Here is an 18,111-nt window from a genome sequence, read left to right as displayed (position 1 = left end):
TTGGAAAAGAAAAGTTAACATGTTCGCTGCATTAACAATATTGTTTTTAGTGTAAGGAATGTGACACATGTCATAAGAAAAATGAAGAATGTCCAAAAGAGAAGATTAGAGAGAAAGTTGGTAGTATTCTCATTTTCTTTAAAAAAAGGTTAGACGATTGTTTAGACTACGAAAAAAAAAAAAAAAAAAAGGAAAAGGCGATTTCTACCAAACTTGAAAGTTGTCACATGGCCATGTTTCAATTCAATATACTAGCTCCAAAATGCATGGCTAGAGCCTAGACTGACTGAGAGAGAAACACAGTATATAGGCAGGTTGCTTGCGTTATAGTTCATTTTAGCGGGAAAGTAAAGAGGACAGCATCAGCACCGTACACGTGGCTAGGTTACATTAGGGTGAATCCAACTCTTCACCTATCACAATCCTAATCTAATTATTTCGTCGTGTTGTTGAAGTTATTGTGTTGTTTGGCTGTTGACCACTTCACCTTTTGCATGAAAAAAATTGGCGTCCAATCTCTTAGGCATATAAATGTAAAATAATAGTAGGCAATCTAGTTTTTAAAATATCATAAAATTTTAGTATTGCCATGCCACATGAATCCCATCCCACCGGACGCCAAACTATCTCTTTATTTTTATTTTATTTTTATACAAGTGATATTTATTGGGCTAGACCCCGTTGGCCCAAAACATTTATCTTTTAGATCCTTCAAATTTTATGTTCATATAGGTTCAATAAACATAGAAATGGGAAGCTTAACCCACTTTCATTAATAACTAAGATTAAGAATCATTAACAACTAAGAAGATCTAATACCAGAAAGACTAATATGGCATGGAATTTGAATAACCACGAGAACAAAACATTCATAAAGAACAACAACAAATGGGATAGGCATCAATTACACTCGACAAAATTGAAGATAGGCTTTTTTCTTTTGAATTCCCACAAGTGCATCATCTCACACACACAGAGGCTATTAGTCAAATATGAAATTCATATATTAAACCATCCCTGGACATCCAAGATAACAAATTCTCACTATCCAAGGGAAAATTATCCATAAACAGTTCTAATACCAGCAAAATTAAATATCCGATTTCCATGCCAATTGCTTAACAAAACTGATTCCCAAACCTTCTAGTAATCATGAGCTGAAAGCAAAAAACTGTACCTGTTGAAGACATCAACACCACATTAAAAAGAAACAAACACGTGAGAGATCATTCTGCAGGATAGAGAATAATAATAATCAAGAATACAAAAGAAACAAGAGAATAAAATTGCACTGATAACCTGCAAATATGCTTTCAGAAGAACCTCCCATGCCAGCTCCGAGTACAGATTAAGGCATTCATCAAGTCTGGCTTCAAGCAAACTAAACGTTCATCAACTGGCCTTGGTTCAGTATAGAATGCATCAAATGAGGTTGCAAGAGAAACCGGGATAGCCAAAAGATCTCGTGCCATCCTGGAAAGTATAGGATACTTAGCACCTGCGGTTCTCCACCACGTCAATGCATTAAAATCCTGGCTCCAAGGTAAAATAGGTTCTTCCAAATAGTATTCCAAATCTGATTTTTTTGTAGGCTGATTATCCAATTGGATGAATTGCTGGTAGGCTTGCAGCACACCAAAAGTATGATTTTCCTGTCTAGGAGGAGACTCCTCTTCTGAATCTGAATCAGAAGAAGATGATTCGCTAATGAAGTTCTCTTTTTCAGGAAAACGGATCACATAGTCATCAAACAATTTGTTAAAGGCCCCCAAAACAGCTGCTACTTGTGAGCTTCCATCCCCACCCTTAACTTTTGAACAAATAAATTCTACATATTTCATCTTAAATCGAGGATCCAGAACTGCACATATTGCCAACAGCAAGAACATGTCGTCCCAATACTTGTCAAACTTTTTCATCATGTCCTGAACTATTGTTGCAATGAAACCTTCTGATTCTGAGGACATTTGGGATAAGATTTCGCGGAGCTCATGAAGGTGATAAAGATAAACATTGGCAGTTAGATGTTTGATTTGGAATAATGCATTTGACACTTCATATATGCTGTCTACAATTTTGCAAACCCCTTCAACAATTTTCCATTCCTCAGGGGATGGTACGTCGTAAGAATCAGTCACATCTTTTGAAGAAAATTCTCCCATAGACCATAACTCAAGAGCTTGTTTTAGGTTAGAACTTGTGAGATACCACAAGGGTAACGATTTTGTAGAATACAGTTCACCAACTCTGTCAATGAGATCTCTAATCTTGCGAAATGCATCCTCAACCATTTGACTGATTATTTCCCCAAAACAATACACATTAAACAGCTGACCACTAAGTTGAAGTTCCTTCTTTTCTTGGACGTGAGTTTTCACATACTCAAACATTTTAGCGTAGCAGCGATCATTACTTGTGGCAAGTGTGGATATCTTGTCCGCAATCTCCAAATCTTCAAGGGACTTAAAAATTCCACAATCTTCAGAGCAATTAACAGAGGGATCGCAGCGACAACGGAAGAAAAGTACCCACTTTCTGAGCTTCCAATTCTCATCAATAAAATGTGCAGAAAGGCATACATAATCATAACAACAGAAGTTACGCACATTTTCATATCCCAATACGTCCACCGATAGGCTAATCTGTCCATCCAAATTTCCCAAGTATTCTTTAATCCACCATTTCCTTTCCTCATAGACTTTTATGCATTCACTTCTAACCATGCCATAAGTAAGATTAAACAAAGGGTTAAGCCTATTTGCCAACTTTCTAAAAGTAATATGGTTAACCGAGGTGGAAAGTCTACAGAGCAAACAAAATCTGCAAGAGCCCTCAGAGTTTTCTGCTCATCATATTCAACCAGCTTATATCCCAGATTCAGAAAAAACATATCTTCAACCACCTTAAATGGAACTAAACCTACACAGCACATAAACATTGCAAGTTCTCTTAGAGCTTCTTCCATATCATTTTTAGACCCCTCATCATTCTCCTCTGTATCTGGATCTGATGGAATGGAATTCCCATCATTGCTACCAACAATACTGCCTTCAATTCCATGATAAGATTTTCCATTCTTTCCAGAACAAATAGCTTCATTATTTTCAGGAACCCCAGACATATCTATAATATAAAAAATTATTAGCACCCTATCAACCCCATATTTTGTATAATTAAAACAAAAGTAAAATACTATTGGTAGAATCATGGATACCCATTAACAACAGAGCCAAAAATCTTGCAATGGAATCTTAAAAATGTAAACTTTATTCACCCACATAACTGTGAACTCAAAACTAACATAACGAATGAAACAATAAGAACAAAATATGCAAAAATGACCATGTTGGTATATTATAGACGTGAAAATGACAGAATAAGCCGGAACCAGGAAAAAATATAAATAAAAAACAAGATAAGAAGCATAACAAAATGACACTTTTTGCTTCTTTCAAATATTCATTTTCAGAAGAAAATAAAATAACACAAAGTAAGTTGAAGCCAAACCTCGTTTGGAATGAGTTGCCTAGAGGAACTGAGGAAAGAGAAGAGGAGAAGAAGGGAATTTGGGGTGTTGTATCTTATGGGAAGTTGAACAGAGTGAGAGAGATAAAGAGTGTATGTGTTGCTAATGCTTCATGTTAGCGGGAAAGTAAAGAAGAACAGCATCATAACCGTACGCGTGGCTAGCTTATTAATAAGATGTCTTTTCGTTTCTTGTTTATCTCTCACCCCCACGTTTCCCACTGTAATTTTTCTGCGTACATCAAATCATTTCTCTTTTCAACCTGTCAATTGGTTTACTTTTTTTGTTCTGATGGAAAGACGTCAATGATTTGGTTAAATAAAAAAATTTGGTTGATAAATTAAGCAAGCAAGGCATCTCCAGTGCTAGAGGATTCAATTGATTTTTTTTTTCCCTGTATATATCTCGGACTCAGACTAAATTTTTTTTTTTTCTCCAACCATGCCTCAAACAATTTTGTGTGTAATTTGCTTTGAGTTTACTTTGATTTATGTGATTTATTGTTCTCAACATTTTAATCTAAAAACTTTCAAATTTCAAACACAAAATTTTAGTACATTAAATACAAAAGAGAAGTAGATAAAAGATAATATTTAAGTCAACGGACATAGTCTAGTGAAAAAGTGCACCCCTAAGATTACAACTTTCAAAACAACTTAACAGTATGTATGAGAAAAGCTCCCTCCCCAGTGGCGGCGGAACCAAAAAATCTTCACAAAGGGGGCACCTTATATTTTGAAATATTTTTTTTTCAGTGACAACCAAACTAATTACAAACTTATTTTACTTGTTATATTAACTATCTACTCATTATTGATCCTAGCAAAAAATCAAATGAAATTTACTTTATAAAAAATACTCACAAAGAAAATTTGAACGATAATTTATCACTATAAAATCAAGAGTCGGAGCAATAAGAGATATTGAAAGGGTAGCAATGATAGTGAGAAGGGAAAATAAGAGAAAAATACGAAGAGGGAAATAAAATTTGGTTAAGAAAAGTATGATTGTATTAAGAAGACAATAAACTCAATGAAGAGTTGAGAGGGGACACATGCCCACCTTGTTCCTTAGCTTCCTCCGCTGCCCCTCCCTTAATATCGTTTGTATATATTAAAAAAAACGATTAAAAAAAAAGATAACATTTTTTGTTTTTGTTTTTGGGGGAAAACAACTATTATAATTTTTGGAATACTTGAATGAAGGACACGTGATGGCCAACAAAGGGAAACTGTCTTACCTGAAAAAGGAAAAAGACAAAAGAAGCAAATTCAAATGGTGGCCGTTGGATCTCAACAACCACAGCTCCCTCTTCCTGAAGCAAGCCACTGAAGTTGATGAAGTTTGGACCCTAAATATCTGAGTTGATGAAGTTTTTGGGCCCAAATTCACAATATTTGGGCTTAGTAAAATACAATATAATAGTTTGATTCTGTACTTGAACAATAAACAAAACAAGAAATATCACGGGCCACGGAAAACAAAAAATAAAAGTTAAAGAACCTTCATTTTTTGAGCTGGGCGTTTTTTCTGATCAAATAAAAAGGAAAGGAAAGTCGCTGACAAAATCTAGTTTATTTTCAAGGCTGACAATTGACAAAAACTCCTACGTAGTAACTTGCATGCAGCAAAGATATGAAAACCAAAAAGATTACAGCTTTATAATTGAACAGGTGAGGTTTTAACTTTTGTTTGAAGGCAATTCATATGCTACACTACACCATACATTAAACAGGGTGCCCAACCACTAGGATTTTACTTCCTAAGCCTATCCGTCACCTATAATATATCATGATGCTCATACGGGACCAGATCTACAGCTACTGTGGGATCTTAAACCAATCGGCTTGATCACCTTCAGTAATTTCTGTTCGTATACATTGACTATTCTAAGACATATACATGGAAGGTTCAAACCTGTACATATTTAGGAGAGGGGTATCTATAAATATAAAAAACCTATGGATGTGTAATTGAAGCTACACCGTTCATATCCATGCCCTACAAGGTCTTTGTCACTTGTCCTTGACATGGCTTCTTATAAAACACCTACACAAACAACCTCTTCATTGTTGTAATCTGCAAAGATTTCTGAACAAAATTGCATATTACTGTCATTAAATATTTGAATCCATACACACATCAATATAACTGCAATACATTCATGCAACGATCACAAATAGAATACCTGTCAAACGGTGAGAACATCTGAACATGCAGGCTGAAACCAGAAAAAGAAACACCAATAGTCGGAATTCATGACCTGACCCACAACAGAAATCCCAAAAACCATATTTCCCCAAGGGCAATGATCTAGAAATCAATTGCTGCTGCTGCTGCTGCCAAAAGTTGAACTACGAGGAATTGATGTAGGCACCTGTCGGGGCGACAAGACACTAGCCCCTTCTTTTGGTATAGCTTCAGCGCTGGCGCTATCAAACATTGGTGCATATGGAATTGTCACACTCTTTTTCAGCATTCTCTGAATTAAAGCAAAGTTTTTCATTATAAAGTATCCAGAAGAATGCCGCATAACAAAACTATTTAGGAAGAATATTTCAAACTTTAGTAACTTGTTATATGGGTGCTGCGAATGAGCCCCCAAAAATAAAGTATTTATCAGCTACGCCAACAACAGATCATTAATAAATGACTCAAGACAAACTTACCATATGCAATCTATTTCAGAAAATTTTACATTCTTGTCGAAACTTTCAATGCAAGGGGATAATACATTTTAGAATTTCATTTTTAGTTTGCAGGTATAATTTTAGCATTCTATGGTCAACCAACCTTGACAAGGTAAAAGTCAATGCAATAACCTGACACTGCAGAGCTCAAAGCGATGGCATTAAACACTAACCTTTGGTTTGTTTGACCCATAAGTGTTCATTGCTCGTTCAATCGAGGAGTACACCTCAAGAGCCTGGGGGGTATCAGGGATGCATTTTATGACTCGAACTTGTTCCCTCACCTCAGTTGATTTCTCTTGTAAATAAAGAATGACCCTTGAAGGTGGGGCTTTTGGGTGGTCCTTTTTTCCATATGACTTTTCCATTATGACCAGGTCATCCCAAAGTACATCCCACAGTACAGAACATGGATCCCTAGCCGGGTTGAACTTCCTCTGAGCTACGGTGAAGGGTTGCTGAATGACAAAAAATACAATGTCATTGTTTGGTGACTTTTGAGTATGGTGTATAGCAGATAGGAGGGGAGGGATAGAAATGATTCTAATCCAGCTAACTTACTTGCAACAGTATCAATCTTCGATGAGTGACTAGAAGAATTTTTCCTTTGCGGAGTAAAAAGTGATCTTCATAAGCATCTGATAAGGCAAACTTCCCACGTACTTTAAACAGATCAACCTGGAGGAAAAATGAACCTGATTCTGCCAGCTGCAATATAGCCTTCATGACAAAAGAAAAATAATTAATTTTAGCTACTGAATAAAAGTAGATTATAACCAAACAAGACAGCAAGCTGGATATCAACCAACAAATAATCATACAAGTAGATTTACTTAATTTAAGGTTGAAGAAGATGAGAAAGTATGGAATATGAAGGGGTATCAACCATAACTTTTCATTTTATGTTTAAGTTGGGAGTAGAGTGAGCAATAAAAGGGGTATCAATAAAACCAGCCCATGCTCAATAAACATAAAATTTCTAACATAAAGATTTTAAAGAAAGTCAAACAACTAGTACCTGTCCCTGTGCCTTGTCCCCATCATATGGCCGAATTAAATTATCACCACCAATAACACGAGGCAATCGTCTGCGGAGCAGTTGCTCATCAGAAGTTATAGCTGATGCTATCTTCATTCTCATCGCATTGGCACCCTCGGTAGTTTTTGACAAAAGATCTAGAACCCCACTCACTGGTTGTGCAGCTGCACCTATTAATCCTTTCCCAACACCTTGCACAAAACCCTCAACGCCAGAAGTTTTTGCACCTTCAAGCGGCTTTGTTAATATTCCAGTGACTCCTCTGAAGAGGCCTTTTGCCAGTGCTCCACCGCCCTCTCTAATAACATCACCAAAGTCCTCCACGCCCTTGCTTTCCTGCCAAAGTAAATTTTTTAAATAAATTGCAGACATTGAGATTCATGTGTAGAAATTGCAATGAGCAAGAGATCGAAAAGTACAACACAAGGAGAGTATCGTAGATTGCACGGGTTGTTTTCATGTGCCAGACCATATACGAACAAATCAATATAAAAATGGTTAACTAAGAAATCAATGTACTAAACATCTATCAAAAGATCAAACTAAAATTTTAAAATCTGCTCATGGCACAACAAGAATCCAATGCAAACTCATCACAGGGTGGTCATGGTCCAGCGATAGAAAGCCTTACATAATGACCAAGGTCCAAAATGAGCAAATTTTAAAAACAATTTTAGTCACTTTGCAATAAGAATGAAAAGGTTCCAGTTTATTCCTCTAAAGCATCGCACGTATTGATAAAGTTTGTCAGTTTTACAAGTCCCAAAAGCTTAAGTGATTAGGATGTGGCCATCAATTGTTTTATAGATTCATTACCCCTGGCATGCAGGTCTCCTACCACCATTAAGCCCAATATGTGGAATTCAACTTTATAGTGGAAAGATGCAATCAGAGACTCAAACTCAGAAACTCCTGCTCACATACCGTGATAAATTTTTTTCGTTTACAGTCCCAAAAGTTTAAGTTAGCATATGGGCCAATAATTATTTATTATTATTTTATCTCCTAACATGTATGATAAAGTACCAACTAAAAATTTGTAACGTATGATAAAATAATCAGTCCACAGGCCAAAAGAAAAGAACTTTGGCAACTAACGATATCCAATTTTAAGCAATTATGTGTAAGTATATTAATTCAAATGACAAACTCTAAAGCAAACCTGTCTCTGTCGGCTTTGAATAAACTTCTTATCAAATGATAAGGCAGCCATGCCCTTGCTCATATGTCCAAGTGCACTACTTGCATTACCCAATATATCAACACCGGATAGCAGTTGAAGAGGTTGGCCTAGGAGATCTTTTCGAATGTTTGAAATAGCAATACTAATCATTGAACTCTGCCTCATGCACACGTTCTCATGAAACCTTTGATTTATCCTCACCTGAATAACAAATGTAAATATATTGTGTTAAATGTACTCTATGAAATATATGATGCAAGAACAGTCCATGTATATATTGCAAAGTCAGATGAAGAGTTTATAAGTATGCGATGCAAAGCTAAAAGTCATCTACGATCTACCAAATACATATTTCTAAGTACGTTATCCCATAATAAAGCATTCAACACCGAGACTTTGATAATGAGCCTTCACATTCCAATTACTTAGGTCCAGACAAGATATTCTGGGAGGAATTCCAGAGAAGAAAACCTCAAGAAATAGGAGGAAGAATCCCAACACTTACTGGCATATTCTCAGTGTTGCCCAATGCAGTCATCAAAGATGCCCAAAAGCCAAGAACACCTCTTGGCCTTTGACTTGGTGACATAGCCATTGACACTTTGAATCGAACCTCTGAGATGCTAAGAACTCTGCAAATAAAGGTACCATAAATTAAGGGAATTACAACTAAATGTAGCAAAATACAATGATATGCCAATTTTGAAAGTCCTTGCATACCCAATTTCAATGATTGGATCAACAGAAACAGCAGTTGTTTGAGTATCATACAACCGACTAAGGTTGACCTGCTGAATCATTTCATGAATGCGCCAGATGATAGGTTCATGAATGTTTATCAAAAAGGCAGAGTTCTCAGGTCCCTGAATAATCAGTAGACATATAGTTAAAATAAATTGGGGGGAAACAGGAAGTAAAAAAAATCAGAAATCTTCTTCTAGGTAATGAGAACTTTCTTGTACTTACATGGAGACCAATATATGGATAGACACACAGATCTAGCGACCCATTGGATTGCATTGTGATTGAAAGTTTCAAGATATAGTCAGTCTCTTCCCCAACTCTCTGTGGCCTAAAAAGAACCGGCGTTGGAATTAATGGCAACTGGTTATCCAATTGTATCCCACGCATTCTAAGTTTCAACCTGCAAACAGGACAAGAACATAATTCCTGAATTAATAATTGTCAATCATAAGAGATAAAAATACAATTCAACAATAGCATCCCAAGGGGCCTCAGCCTTTGTCTAATTAAGTAGCCAATTTGTAGGTAATCCATAGGTTGGTCAGTTGGAGAGTAAATTAAGCTAAGTTTACACTTCAGAATTGTGATTCTCATATACATCTGCTAACAGGAAACAACCACAAAGCTGTCTGTTGAGACTTACATGGACCGCATAATATGAAAGCATGTCACCAACTATTGGCCTCCAGTATACTGTAAATCTTATTTTACTAAGTAAGACTCAATTTTAAGTGAAAATGAAATGTATCGAAGCGTATACATGGAATGTGAAATATTTCATGAAAGATTATATCTAACTGAAAATAATATTCATCAATGCGCATTGGTGCATTATAAACAATATAGTATCAATGCTTTGATTCTTGCTTGGTCCAGATTTTTCAGTCCCTAGGTGATATGATTGTTTTCTATTTTCTATTTCTGCTAATAAACAAACTATCAATAATAAAAATGAAATTGTAAAAAACAGAGGGCAAAGTGTCTACAGACCTAAAATTCGACTAGCAACATTTATTAGCAAGACCAACAGAAAAATACAACAGTAGATATCATTGCGTAAACACTCCAGGTCTCAATTGTCTAATAAATTAAGCAAAGAAAAAAGGCAGCAGAGATTTACTTGGATCCATTGACTAATAAATTAAGCACTTTGTTCTCTAAGCCATCAAGTCTCAATTGAAAGCAAACTTACCGACTGATTCCAGAGCCTAAGCCAGTTGAATATGCAAACAGAAGATTCTGAACCGAAAGGTAGAGAATTTCTTCGGGTGTATGGTCAATAATGGATATCCCAAGCTCAGCTAGCTCAATGATAACATGAAATTCACAATCAGAGAGAAAAGGTGATTGTTGCTGTATAGAAAGTTGAGACAAAAGTGATGACTGGCTTCTACTCAAAACTCCAGCAGGTTCACTTTCTGGCATCCAGTCACTGATCTTAATGACATTCACTTTCTCTTCTTTTATTACAGTAACACGTAGAGCTTTAGAAGGTCCACTTCCCACGTGAATAGGTTGGTGATCAGAAATCTCATCAATATCATACTTCCCTGATTTCAATGGGTCTTCCCCCTCTACCAGGATTTCTAATAAACGCCTTCTGCCAAGATCTTCCCATAAAAAAGAAACTGCTGTATTAGGAAGAAGAAAGTTCCACGAATCACTAGTACCATCCACTTGCCGAATTCGGATGGGTAGAAACATGGAACGATTTTCAACCCTGTTGATAGAAAATTATCAGCATTGGACCAAGAAACAACAAACACATGTATACAAGTAAAGAAGAAGAAACTAGTACATATGATTTTATTGTACTGCAATAAGAAGACTTCCATGTTAATAGACACAACTAGTTCAAGAAATTTTTCCCAAAATATAAAGTCAAAAACAATCCTTTTGTTCTTATGATAAATACACTGCCATCAACATCATCTTTTTTTATTTCACAAACTTTCACAAGAGATAGTAAACTGTGACCTGTAAGGACTCAAGGAAGAGTTTGGACGGAAAATAACTTCATAGCTTGAATTCTTTGCTCCACTTCTTACAGCTATTCGAAACTGAAGTTGTTCATTTCCAGTATCCTTCCTCACGCAAACACGCATGATACCTTCATTACAAACACTAAATGGTGCACTCCATTTGTAACCATCCACCCGCAACTGAAAAGAAAAATAAACCCCACATAGGAGTCAGACGATGTATGCTATTCATGATAATTATGTGAATATGAAATATTATTAAACTTCACTGACCTTCAACAATTCAACTTTGGCACAAGACTGCCAACAGAAGGGTTTTGGAGAATCTGTGGGATGAATCCATGCCACAGACTGAGAACCACACTGCTGCAGACACAGGCTGGAACCAACTCTATTAATAAACAAGCTGTGGGGCTGGAATTGCACAACCTGAATATCAACCATTAAGGAATTTTTTTATTAATGAAAAATATATATACATACCTATATCAATGAAACTTAACAAACGCATAGCTTATGACTACCACCAAGTACGAAAAAAGCAACTATAGTTTTTACAAATGAGTAAAACCCTCCCCATGCAATGATCCTCCTGTTCATTCTAAACATGCAAATGGCCTGCTGACCAGAATCTTTTATCATATTTTTTTGGGCTATGGGTCATCTTATTTTCCTAAAATCAGATCTATAGACAATATTTATCAGTCTAATTTGGCAAGTCCATCATCACATTTTTGCAGTTCCTCAGAGGAGAAACATTAAAGATTTAAGTCACAAGATATTAAAATCCAACCTTTGTTCTGTCTGAGGTCATGTTCAGTCGCGCTGAAAGCTTGTAATAAGATCCATCTGAACTGAATGCTTTGACATCAATCCTTTCCTGGAAATGAAAATTCAAGAAGCATCATATGATCGAGAACAAATTTCAGCAACTCCAAAGCAATAGTAATTAAAAGGAGAAAGAAGAAATATTAGAAGCCAATTTGATGTTCTTATAGTCACCTTCTTTTCCAGCTCAAAAAGAGATATCCCAGGACTGTATATTTCTGAATGACGAATGGCAACAGAAAGGCCCACTCGTGAGGACAGATATACATCTTTTTGAGATGGAAACAGCGAAGCCCCACTGCGGCTTGCATAATCTTGTGGAGAAAGCATATTAGGAACAGGACTAGTGTCCTCAATAACTTCAAGTACTTGAATGTTTCTCCTAGTGGAAGAAAGCTTCCTGTCCATAGAGTTTGTAGGACTTTTCAAGGCTGTTTTTGCAGACTTGACTCTAGAAGGTATTAGAGAGTCTGTATCTGCATTGTCTAAAGGTTCTACTTCCACCACTCGATATGCCAAGGGAATAGATGAATCATTCGTGATCCAATATGGAACAAAAAACCTTATTGTTTTGGGTGCAACAGTGGTCCCTCCCATGTCACGTTCAATACTCACGCGCAGTCTCCTGTAAAGATGAGTGTAATGGAGATCATGGATATGATAATTGATATAAAAAAAATTCTTCATACTAATTACAAAAAGTCTTTTTATTTTCCAATACGTACAGATCTCAGAAATACCAATAAGACATCATCCTAACACATTTGTAATGGCACACAGATATAGCGGAAAAAAAATATGATGAAAGATCATATATTTATTTCCCTTCACTTCCAAATATTTCCATTTGCAAGTGCCAAAGAAGAACGGATGTATTGTTTGTTTTTTTTTTTTGAGAAGAAACGAAATTTATTAAGCAAAAGAACACGGAGGTGGATAAGGCAACCACAACCGAAGAACAAAGACAAAACAGAAAGAAACAAACAGCACCAACCCCTCCCAAACTAACAGGGAGGAACAAAACCGAAAAACCACAGAACAACACACCCCCCAACCCTCATTTAACCGCAGCTGCCATATCCCTCATAATTGTGGAATAAGAGTAGTCTTTAAAATCTTTTGTAACAGAAGCCCACAAAGCTGCCCAGTACATAACTCTATCCCAAAGATCGCTCACTCCCACTCCCTTATAGTCTTCAAAGATTCTCCTATTACACTCCATCCAAATGTTCCAGAAAACAGAGTGGACCAAACAGCCCCATAAGGTTGAAGCGCGCTTCCCCGATCCCCAAACCACAAAGTCAGAACAAAGAAAATCAGAGCACCCTTTCAGAATCACCCAAACAGTCCCAACCTCCCTCCACAAGAGCCCCCAAAGACTCAAGGAAAAAGGGCAATGTAAGAAAAGGTGGTCCACACTCTCCTCACAAAGCTTACATAACACACACCAATGAGGAGACAGGTACATAATCCACATTATGAGAGAGTGACAAATTTAATAACCATTTCAATGGCTCCGAGTTAGTGACAAAGCCAGAACTGTATCCCAGTGGGGGGGGAACTTTAATAGTAATAGCAAATATCAATTGAAAATTACAATATGAAAAAATATTCGGTCCACATCCTAAATCTTAAACTTCTAGAAACAATGGTAATCCCAACAAAATCAAAAAAGAAAAAAATTTAACATAGCACAAGAGGGGGAGACTCTGAGTAATCCTTACAACTGAAACCCTCTTTTTATTTTTGGGTCAAATATAACTGAAGGAAAATTGAAAATTACAAGTTGGGATCCATAGTGGTAAATAATATGAATCAAACTACATCCTAGCAGCTAGAGCTTTTGTGAACATGGGAACAACAGCAAAACAACATAATTTACAACAAATTTTAATAAACATTTTTCTTTTGAACCACAAACCTTCTACTTTTCTGGTGAACCATCCAGAATGATGAGACATGGTCATTGGAATAAAGATTCAAAACAAGAACGGGGTCCTGCCAGAAAAAACCAACTATATTTATTAAACTCACAATGGTGTATAGATATATAAAGTAAGTCACTTGTATTTAGACAGAGCTACTTACCTTCTCCAGAACCCAACCACCCTGAACAAACAATGTAAGATATAAGGGTTTCTGAATGTCTGCGGAATATATATGAACACCCCCACGTGAAGAGATCATACCATGCTGTCGTTCAATGCATTTTCCATCTTTTGTTCTTTCCCAGATTGTGAATTCAGCCGGAGAGGGAAGTCGATTTTCCAACTTCATAGGAGAGTTGACAGATATTCTCCAATCATAAACAGGTGCATTCAATTCAGTATGAAGAGCTGAGGCATCTGCCCCAACACTAAGCCAAAATTGTTTATTTATGGTACTAGAACAACACAAAAGTATATCTTTCTTCTCAAGCTGATTCAACCTAAAAGTAACATTAGGCATCTTATTTTCCTGCTTTGAAGTATATTGTCGAGAGAGTGCAACCTGATCTATAAGAGTCAGGTCCTTTCCATATGTATAACCAGAACCCACTGCCACGACAGAACCCCATGAATATGGAGGCTGAGGGTCATCAACAGAAGGACAAATTTGTAAGCACTGGTCGGAATCATTTGATGTACTTCTCCAAGGTAAAACAAAAGAACCTCCAGGATTTATGTTATCACTTTTTCCTAGAGAGGAATCATAACCTCGAATCCGAGAAGCATGACAAATTGAAAATTTCAAGTTAACATCAGTCTCATTTACAACTGTTGCAAGACCCCTGAAAATTGCATGCTTCTTGCCATTTTTCAGGACAACTTCCAGTGCCATGAAATCATTCTGTAGTGATTTGGGGACAACTGACAATGGAAGCAATGACCGAATGCTCTCCCAAAGACCATCCGGGCCAAGACCAACAGAGAAACCTATGTCTCTATCACTTGCATTTTCAGGCTCTTGATCTCTTTGAAAAATTGGAGTTGTTTTCCTCTCAAAATAAGAAGTTGAAACCAACAGACATCCACATTCGTCCATGTCATCAAGATTGTTATGTTGAACCTTCAAAGTACAACATCATATAAGCATGAAAAGAACACCCAATTCCACAAACAGTACATGTGCACAACTGACGTCACCAATCAATGCAAAAATAATGTGAAATAAGAAAGCTCACCCTCCCCCTTAGCGGATATGATACAACGCTCTGACTATCATGACCTTGATTGAATACCCTCACGGAAGCTATTTTCCTCAACATATTTGCACCTTGCCCAACAGAAAATGAGAGTGCACCCACCACTTCACCTGTATTTTTGTTTTGAGACCATAAACAATGCATGAGAAGTCTGAGTCTAAATGATTATTTATTTGGTGGGAAATTGCAAAGAAAGGAGGGTAAATAACCATAAATATGTAGTTTCAGCACAAAAAGACCTGAAAGGGCTGACAAAAAAAATTAAAACAAGAAACAACCCAAAAGAGAACAATCATGATTCATTTGTTACGCACACAGGATTAATAAAAGGAACTGCAAAAAAAAAAAAAAAGGCAGTTACAAAGTGGAGCTGGTATTTGGGAACAGTATCAGAGCAGCAACAGATAGGTTATGAGAGAAGTTCCTATGATTATGAACATACAAGATGGTTACATGTAGTAAGAACCAAGGAAGATATTCAAGATGTTGGAGATTTCATTCCCCTCTTGAGTGTAAGGTTCACTAGTTTTAATTTAAATAAGCATGTGAATCAGCAAGCTAAATGTAAGAATCAAAAAGTGTGGATGCGAGTTCACAAGAAAGAAAGGGGTTGCCACATACCCTTTCCTGCTTTTGCTGCAAGGTTTGTCACCTCCACTTCCAGTTTAGCTGGTCCCTGCAACACTTACACACTCAAGCTCAGAAATTTAACACTCAGAATATCAAGTCTAAATGCTTGCTAATGCCATCAACAGTGTAACTTAATTAGTGGCGTTCAATGTCTAAGGTTTAGCATAATCTGATGAACTTCAGAATTTTGGGCTGCGTTTGGTTCATGGGAAACTATATGGGGATTGATTTCATATCAATTCATTTCTGTGAACCACACGGGGCCTTGAGGTATAAATGCAGTTTCTCTAATACATAAACACAGAAGACGAAACTTCTAAATTATCACCTTCTTCAATGTGTATTTTTATAATTTGTTTCAGTGATCTTTCTAATTATTCTTGCAATATATATATATATATATATATATTGCATTGTATGGAGAAAAATCAAGAAATCCTGTCACATAATTGATGGTTGCCTTCCGAGGAAAATGTGCGTCAAAAGTAGAAGATAATAAATTTTCAGATACCTTCCGAGGAACTTCAAATATGAAAAGTTCATTCCATTCCGCCTTGCCTTCATTCAAGTTATTGATTTTCGAAAGTGCAGGCTTAACACATTTTGTCCTGGCACTTTGAGGAAAGAGTTTTTGTTGATCTGTCGGCTGACTATCAACAACAAGGCGCAAAGCACAGAAGAAGTTATGGCTGTTGCCATCATCTACAATAGGTAAATCCTGCAAACAAAAGCATCCATCTTAACTCCTGAAAGAAGGAAACAAAATGATACATAATCTTAGGGTAAGAAAATAGATAATCTAACAACATTTACAACCTTGGCTTCATGAATCTGAATAGCAACATAATAGCGCGCTTCCTTAGATTCATCTGCAACATTGAACCTGTCAGAAAACCTTGGAGGTGGCACCCATATAGAAATACAATCACCATGACGCAACCGATCCACTGCATCTGTATTTTCTTCAAATTTTTTCAGATATAAATCACACCCAAGTTTATTCTCTACAATCACAGTCTGAAAGTCATCTTCATCCAATGCAGACAAAGTCTGATCCTGTTCACATACACCACCAGCTTCCTGCAAAGATGATTGGTGTTCAGAGTATAGTTACTGCACTCCTCCCCACACAACACCCCCCAAACCCCCAAACCCACCCCCGAATAAAAAAGGAAAGCATTGTTATACAACAAATCATCACTAGTATTACCTCATTTATCTTCATTGCTTTCTGTTCAAGTTCTAATTGTCTTCTCCATGAAAGAATGCTCCCTATAAAAGTTTCAAGGTTTGCAGCACTGACATTTAAATTAAGGATACTGGTAGCAGCAATACGCATTGTCTTCCCAAATTTTGAGGGCGAGTGTACATTGGTGTCATATGTTTCAAACCTTGAAAAAGCCAAGAAAAATAATTCTTGAATATTACAAAAAAATCAAGTAAACTGTATTAAGACCAAATAGAAAGAAACAATATAATACTTGAATATTCCATCAAAAGGTTCCACAAGTGGCTCCCATGCTTCTAACTGGGTGTTGAAGGTTGATGCAGCAATAGAGGAGATCAGTACTGCATTCATAGCCTCCAGTCGACCATGTGTTGCAAGCTTGATATTGGTGATTGTCGTGTCAAATAGTGGTGTCATCTGAAAGATCCAAGTTACTCAATAAAATCTACAAACATTAACAGTAATAAGAAAGAGAACCATCTTTACATCAGACTGCAGACTTAGGATGTGTTTATAAGACATACCATTCCACATAAGCTGTCTAGAACAGTTAAAGAGAAGCATCTAAGCTTCACTTCTGCAGTTATGTTTTCCCTAGCCTTTGGCTTCATGGAATCACCAATAGCATAAGCCAATCTGCTTGACGGTTTTTTCAGATCAGCCCGTGCAAGAAAAGTTGATGCCTGCAAAAACAGAAGAGAGCCCTAAATTATGTAAAAACTTGTAATCTTGTGACACGACCAACAGAATAAGCTAAATACAAACACCTTATAATAAAATATAAAATAAAAACTTCCCGTTAAGATAAAAGTTACTTTTCACGGACAACTATACCAAACTTCAGCTATGGCAGCTGCATGTGTACACGCCAGATTCAGACTGAGAGAACTGAATATTCATCTTAACATGTTTTGGCTTCTGGCTGGATTATTTGGATGGAAAGAAATAACAAGAAACTTGATGACACAGCCAGGAAGTGGACTTATATGGGACAGAATCAGATATTTAGCTTCTTTATGAACATCACTGTCAAAGCAATCTAGGGATACTCCTTTTAGTGTCATTAGGTGAGAGATT

General features: G+C 36.6%; 2 protein-coding genes across 4 annotated transcripts in view; both read right to left on the bottom strand.

Moving 5' to 3' along the window:
- Positions 1-982: 982 nt before the first annotated feature.
- On the bottom strand, positions 983-3,635 carry LOC107880358 (zinc finger BED domain-containing protein RICESLEEPER 1-like). Its single transcript, XM_089044479.1, is given in 4 exon segments — positions 983-1,177; positions 1,300-2,782; positions 2,785-3,123; positions 3,508-3,635. Coding segments are annotated over 2 exon segments (1,806 nt in total). The 5' UTR covers positions 3,122-3,123; positions 3,508-3,635; the 3' UTR covers positions 983-1,177; positions 1,300-1,313.
- A 1,525-nt stretch (positions 3,636-5,160) lies between these two features.
- Positions 5,161-18,111, bottom strand: part of LOC103323263 (calcium-dependent lipid-binding family protein) — a 36,586-nt gene continuing 23,635 nt past the window's right edge. The window contains exons 41-63 of one of the 3 annotated variants that reach the window (XM_089044476.1): positions 17,559-17,717; positions 17,288-17,451; positions 17,017-17,197; positions 16,623-16,886; positions 16,318-16,524; positions 15,798-15,852; positions 15,156-15,286; positions 14,081-15,040; positions 13,914-13,990; positions 12,167-12,617; positions 11,958-12,044; positions 11,438-11,593; positions 11,160-11,344; positions 10,375-10,902; positions 9,405-9,582; positions 9,159-9,301; positions 8,944-9,070; positions 8,418-8,639; positions 7,235-7,591; positions 6,778-6,936; positions 6,390-6,674; positions 5,715-6,008; positions 5,161-5,617 (exon numbers count right to left, since the gene is read on the bottom strand). In XM_089044476.1, the coding sequence (XP_088900602.1) occupies positions 5,847-6,008; positions 6,390-6,674; positions 6,778-6,936; positions 7,235-7,591; positions 8,418-8,639; positions 8,944-9,070; positions 9,159-9,301; positions 9,405-9,582; positions 10,375-10,902; positions 11,160-11,344; positions 11,438-11,593; positions 11,958-12,044; positions 12,167-12,617; positions 13,914-13,990; positions 14,081-15,040; positions 15,156-15,286; positions 15,798-15,852; positions 16,318-16,524; positions 16,623-16,886; positions 17,017-17,197; positions 17,288-17,451; positions 17,559-17,717 (5,238 nt within the window). In that variant the 3' untranslated portion in view covers positions 5,161-5,617; positions 5,715-5,846. The remainder of the gene's footprint in view (positions 5,618-5,714; positions 6,009-6,389; positions 6,675-6,777; positions 6,937-7,234; positions 7,592-8,417; positions 8,640-8,943; positions 9,071-9,158; positions 9,302-9,404; positions 9,583-10,374; positions 10,903-11,159; positions 11,345-11,437; positions 11,594-11,957; positions 12,045-12,166; positions 12,618-13,913; positions 13,991-14,080; positions 15,041-15,155; positions 15,287-15,797; positions 15,853-16,317; positions 16,525-16,622; positions 16,887-17,016; positions 17,198-17,287; positions 17,452-17,558; positions 17,718-18,111) is intronic. The other 2 variants (XM_089044477.1, XM_089044478.1) reach the window with 2 other exon arrangements.

Source organism: Prunus mume, linkage group LG2 (genome assembly GCF_029339155.1).
Source record: "Prunus mume cultivar Tortuosa linkage group LG2, ASM2933915v1, whole genome shotgun sequence".
Lineage (NCBI taxonomy): Eukaryota > Viridiplantae > Streptophyta > Magnoliopsida > Rosales > Rosaceae > Prunus > Prunus mume.
This window is presented reverse-complemented; position numbering and strand designations above follow the sequence as displayed.